General features: G+C 35.3%; 1 protein-coding gene across 4 annotated transcripts in view; it reads left to right on the top strand.

Annotated features, from left to right (window-relative positions):
* The first annotated feature begins 740 nt into the window (after positions 1 to 740).
* The window catches only part of yeats2 (YEATS domain containing 2), a 162,800-nt gene continuing 157,540 nt past the window's right edge, over positions 741 to 6,000 (top strand). For 3 of the 4 annotated variants that reach the window (XM_051922874.1, XM_051922873.1, XM_051922872.1), the window contains exons 1-3: positions 742 to 931; positions 5,332 to 5,451; positions 5,557 to 5,654. In XM_051922874.1, the coding sequence (XP_051778834.1) occupies positions 5,352 to 5,451; positions 5,557 to 5,654 (198 nt within the window). In that variant the 5' untranslated portion in view covers positions 742 to 931; positions 5,332 to 5,351. Of the gene's footprint in view, positions 932 to 5,331; positions 5,452 to 5,556; positions 5,655 to 6,000 lie in introns of all 4 variants that reach the window. The other variant, XM_028825680.2, reaches the window with a different exon arrangement.

Raw genomic sequence — 6,000 nt, 5'->3', positions numbered from 1 at the left:
TCCGATATGGAAATTTGTATTGTTGTCCACATATTGACTTGGCAAAATTTTACTCCGGACATAACTTCCTCACATAAAACTCCCCATTTATCCGGGCTTGGGACCGGCATGGAGAAACACACTGGTTTGTGCATCCCCTGTGGCTGGGTTGATTCATAAAGAAATAATTATCAAAATATAAATATTGGGTAATATATTTAGTTCACATATTTTATTAGTATTTATTCATGGTCACGCTGCACAACATATAGATTTATTTGTTTGTATGGATATATATATATTATAATTATATATATATATACAGTATATTATATATATACACAGTATATTATTATTATATATATATATATATATATATATATATATATATATATATATATATATATATACACACACAGTATTATAGTAAAAGTGCTGGCTGTTAGAAAAAATCTATATAAATAAAACTGTTGTGACTCGCAACCTACATCTGAATTATCGACTGTATTTAAAACGATCCTAAAAAAAGCAAATATTCACAACGTGCACATTTTAATTCATCTCTAATCCTAAATCTTTGCATTTAGTATTAAAACATATACATACCACGTACCCATCCGAAAACAAAGCCAAGTAAACGTGCGCGCGGCACGGTAGCGTAAACGCTCTAGCGGAGGCGCCTTCTACTCTCTGCCGTCTCGGCGCCTTGGTGCCATCTGTCGGCCAAGCCGCAGTACTGCAAGGCCTAGTGTGTGCCGGTCCAGCAGGCAACCCTAGTCGAAGCAGTGAGCCGCTCGGAGTCCCGTGTGGCTCTGTTACAGCTGGAGCGGTTCGCCTCGCCGTGTCGCCCGCCCAAATACACAACAGAATACAAGCGTGATTCTGTCACCCTTCCCGTAAGCGCACACCGATTCTTCACCGTTCGGGTATTTGGAAATTCTCGGTGTGGCAGGTAAGAGTGAGCGACTGTTAAGCTAACCATTCTGTCATTAGGGCAGCGCCTTCCCTAGGACTTTGAGGTAGCATTTTAATCGGTAATCGTGGCGCACGCTCCGTCAATCTCAGCGTGTGGATAAGGCCACAGGCTTTTCCCGAGTTCGAGTGAGGCACTGTCCACCTTACAGAAGCGGGGTCCGTGGTGTGAAAATGACCTGGACTGGGCCACATTTTCCCGTACCTTGCAGAGTATTCGTGCATTTGCACGCTTTAGATTTCCCTTGAATGGTTTACACAGCGGAGTCAAACAAATGTAGTAGACCAGAAACTAACCCCGAATGCACATATCCTGTTAGATACACCCCGATTTGGCTCAAATTAAAGCTGAATTATGTTACTGTTTATATTTGGCACGTGGATAATGCCAAAGTTTCACGTAAAAACTGTTAATGGTACATAGTGCATTACTTGCAGACAGTGTATACTTAAAAGTAAACATTTCTTTTACTACTGCGAGGATTTCCTAAAACTTTAAACTTCTTTGCGGTATTAATTATATTTCATTAGTGCCGTTTATACACTTTGCCTTTATGGCAATATAACTATGGATAGAGAGAGTGTGAAGAAATTAAAGCAAAGTCCGATCTTTCTAGCAGGTGACTCAGATTATGTAGTAAAATTAACCAACAAACCGAGTCCTCCCAGTTGCAAGTTCACATCCCACCCATGTCTGGCTTGGAGACAGAATAAAATATTTAACCTGCATGTGTTCCATATGTAACTGTATCCTTCTGCCCTTGAATGTTGTTTCATGTAAAGTGTGTATTACACATGTCAATGAATCTTTTATATAGTGCCTCCCAGACCGTGCTAGGGAGCGTTTCTTTAAAAAGTAGCTTACTTACATCACTTATTACTTAGAACAAAAGTACCTAAATATGTTATATAGTTTCTTAGCATCAGTGCATGAAGTGGAACGACATTACAGGCGATACTCTTTTTTTTTTTTTTGTGACATTTGATCAAAGAGTGAAAATTGGGGGTGGGGTTCTCCATAAAGTTTCTTGAAGAGGTGCCAGTGTAGTGAAACTTCAAGTGGCATTTAACATTGAGACTCAATCGTAGAGCTCTGAGTGCTGGGATACATCAACATTTGTTGGAAAAGTTAGGGTTGGAAGGGATGGTCCCAAGTGAACATTCACGAAAAGGGTGCCGGTACTTTAAATTAAAAGTGGAAAAGTTGCCAGTACTGTAAGTACTAGCCCTCTTCAAGCACTGCTTATCATAAAATGTAAATCTTTGTAAACAATGTATTACTTTTGCATTACTGTTTTCTTCTTTTAAATAAAAAACTGCAAATTTCACTAACCAGCTTTTGTTATTAAATTCTGTGCCCATATACACGTATGATCCTTCATGAAACACAGCCAACTTGTGTTTTATAAATAAATGTAGTCCTTCATGTTCAAAAGTTGGTATAAGCACTGGCCGCTGCGCTACCAGATCACACTCTCTCAACTTATCTATAGCAAATATCTTGATGAAAACTAAACTAACACTTTATTAATAGTCTTCCTTTACTGGATTGCATGCAGCACACTCTTTTCTGCTTGTCAGTGCAGTTGAGCCATGCAAAGCACTGGCACACCATCCACCATGTTGTCTTCTTGCCTCACACCCAGTGCTGCCATGATGATCGTGGGCTGTCTGTGATTCCAAACTGGGTGATTAAATTTACCCCCCAGCATAATATTAAATGTATACTTACTATTTTTTTTCAGTTCTTTTCACTTGTTTGCACAATTCAACTCTGTGTAATCTATGCCTCACAAGCTGTTGCCCCATGACCAGAGTGCACATGTACATTATGTTACCGAATTCATAATATTTCTACGAAATAATGCAGTAATTTTTTGAAGTGCGTGGAATAAGCTTGGAGTGCAAGTAATACATCAGTTTTTTTTAAGTAACACAGATATTTTTAAATCAGTTAAGTAGGTGTTGTATTATAATAATTGCTACTTTAAATATGAATCCATATAATGCACATTTTAACACATTACTCCTAAAGCTGCTCCTAGAATGCTCACCATCCTATAGAGATAATATAGATCCAAGCAACAAGTTAATAATGTGCAATGCAAGATCATTGCTGTAATATTAATATAAAGGTTTGCAATTTTTATGTTTTGGTTTGAATATTGTGTCCTATCATGTTGGTTTGTGTTTTAAGTAATTTGTGAATATTCTGCAGAGAAAATGCATTAACACCTTCATTGTACAAATACAAATATCTTTCCTTAACTGACAGTATGGTGTTGTTTTACACAAGACTGAGAACATAGTCCCATTCTTTCCAATTCATACCCATCCTTACTCATACTGTACTTTTCTATTTTAATATTTAACTAGTCTGGCTGATATAGCTCTGTGGTTTCATGCTGGCCACACAAAACATTATGAAATGCTGGGGAACAAAAAAAATGGTTTAGCTAAGATGGCCACACTGGGATTTTTTAGGTAAAATATTTGGCAAACCCAGCAAATTTGCAGTGAAAAGTGCCTGGCTGATTTTAGCCAATCAATAGTAAAGGTCTTCCACAATCTTATTTTCATACCAATTAGGAAAATCAAAGTACTTGTCCTTGATATAGCAATATACTGTGCATGTGTTATGTTTATATTTTAAGTATATATTCAAGTAGTTTCCCTATCAAGTTGTTACATTTAGCAAACAGTTCAAGCATTGTTCAGCTACTTGCAGAGATGTAGTGTGCAACGTTTTCTGTGCTGTACTCCATTCTAAGGTGTCTGTGAAATATAGGTGTTAGATTTTTATACCATTTCCATTACACAAAAACATGACCATACTGTATATAATTTAATGGTACATGTTAAATTATAGTGACAATAGAGTCTCTTTTATAGGAGCTTACATAATAAATTATTTTAAAAAGAGTACATATTCTTTAAGTTATCAGCTGCAGCCTGGCCCACAATGAATACCTGAAGGAATGATGTTCTGTGGTGCAGAGTTGGGTATGCAGTTTGCCTATAAAAGGGTGAATGTACGGAATACCTGAGAAGTGGTTTCCAAAATTATGGATTAAGTATTGTATAGGCACAAATAACTACGCAAACGTTAAAACTTGCATGTTATATCAAAACTAATTTTATATGCAGTGATTAGATCTTTTACTTGAATGACAGCCCAATAATGTCAAGTGTCAAGACAGGTTTTTGTTTTTCATTTTCAATTATATTGTAACCACATTTAAAAGAAATGTCAGCTCATCCAAAACATATGCAAGTTAAGCTGATTGGGGCCTCCTCATTGATACAGTGTTTGAGTATGAGTGTTCTTGATATGGACTGGCATTCTGTTCAGTTTTGACAGGCTATGGCACTCTACAGTAGAGTATTTCCATTAAATAGGACTGGAAAATTAAATAAATAAATGTATCTAAGCATCCTACCTTGTATACCAAATCATCAGAGGTCACAGATTCAAACCAAGTCAAGTTTCACAGCAGTTTAGTATCCTAAAGAAATTCTTAATCCCATAATAGCAGCTGCACATATTAAAGATGGGAGATAAAATGAATAAGTATTACTGTATTATTTTTGTGTGATATATTATTGACATGTTGAGGACTAGGGTTGGAAATTTTTTTTTTGTATTTTAAATGTGTTTTTTCTTCTGAATCATTTTGCATCTGAAATCCTAGAGATGGAGTACTGTAGTCTTTCTTCTTTCTTGAGAAAACAAGAAAAGCATGTCTGAATAAGCGAAGCAGTGACAAAATATAATGTTAACGGGGTTTCAAACATTCGAGCAAAAATGTCTTTAGGCTGTCTCATTCATAGTCAAATTTTGAATGTATTTGGTTGTATGTCACAATTGGAAATTGTAATATTATAAAACTGAATTTCAAATATCTCCCATCCAAATATTGGAATCTCTTCAGAATTATATTAACAAGAAAACAATATGTGGGGTCACCATTGACTAACAGAAATTCACCTTGCAGAACATAAGCACGTCATCACTGATTTTCTGCCACTATGTGCTGGCCTAAAATTAGGGGTCAACAATTTTGTTTTGAAAGCATGTTTACATTTGATGAAGCATTTGGTTTATCGTTCAGCTCTAAAAATATTGGCCTGTTTTACTGCTATGACTCAAATGGGAATCCTAATGTTAATTTCCAGATATATACACATTCTTCTACCATCAGAATAGCAGACAAGGTAGTTTATTGAGTTATATTCTAGGAAAAACTAAGGTGACAGCAGTGAGTCTTTGCTGCTATGCTGCCTAGTGGCAAAACTTCACATTTTTAAAACATTTACAGTTTATCAATTTTGTCTTCAAATAGGAAATATAATGTATATTGATTGTTTTCTTTGTTATAGAAGTCCTAATACAAATAAAGATGTCTGGAGTCAAAAGGCAAATTGAAGACAAAGATCCTGATTATGAGGAAATCTCTGTTTTACATCAGAGTAAAAGACTCAAAGTTGATGAGGAAAATGGTAGATATTCTTCATAATTCTTATTTCTTTTAAAGTTTTACTTTTAAACATTACTTTTTTCTTCTCCCCAATTAGCCTTATTTTACTCTTATTCTACTATTCTAGCCAGGGATGCTATTGTTCAGAAGATTGAAGCCATCATTAAGAATCAGTTTTCGCTGGAGATGAAAAATAAACAACATGAAATTGAAATCATTGCACAGGTAAATATTTCCATGCAGTAAATTACGAAATTGTCATTCTTATATCTTTAGAAATTAATTATTATTACTGTGTGGAGTTAGAGCTATAATTTGGTATTTTTAATTATATTTATGTGTATCTTTCTTAAAACTTAAGCAGATGGATATTAGATTTCTTATTCACAGCCAGTCTTTTAAGATCATATTAATTTTACATTGATGGGTTTCAGTCTTGCTTTAACATCTTATGAAAATGTGTCTTTTACCAGTGTTAAAAACCTTGATGTTGGAAGTCCTGCATGACTATTTGTCATATTTGGAGGTGGATTATTTTATACGCTTACTGTAGCTGGTATGTCTCACTCTA

This window comes from Erpetoichthys calabaricus, chromosome 2 (genome assembly GCF_900747795.2).
Source record: "Erpetoichthys calabaricus chromosome 2, fErpCal1.3, whole genome shotgun sequence".
Taxonomy (NCBI): Eukaryota; Metazoa; Chordata; class Cladistia; order Polypteriformes; family Polypteridae; genus Erpetoichthys; species Erpetoichthys calabaricus.
Note: the sequence above shows the minus strand (reverse complement) of the source record. Positions and strands in the feature narration are given on the sequence as shown.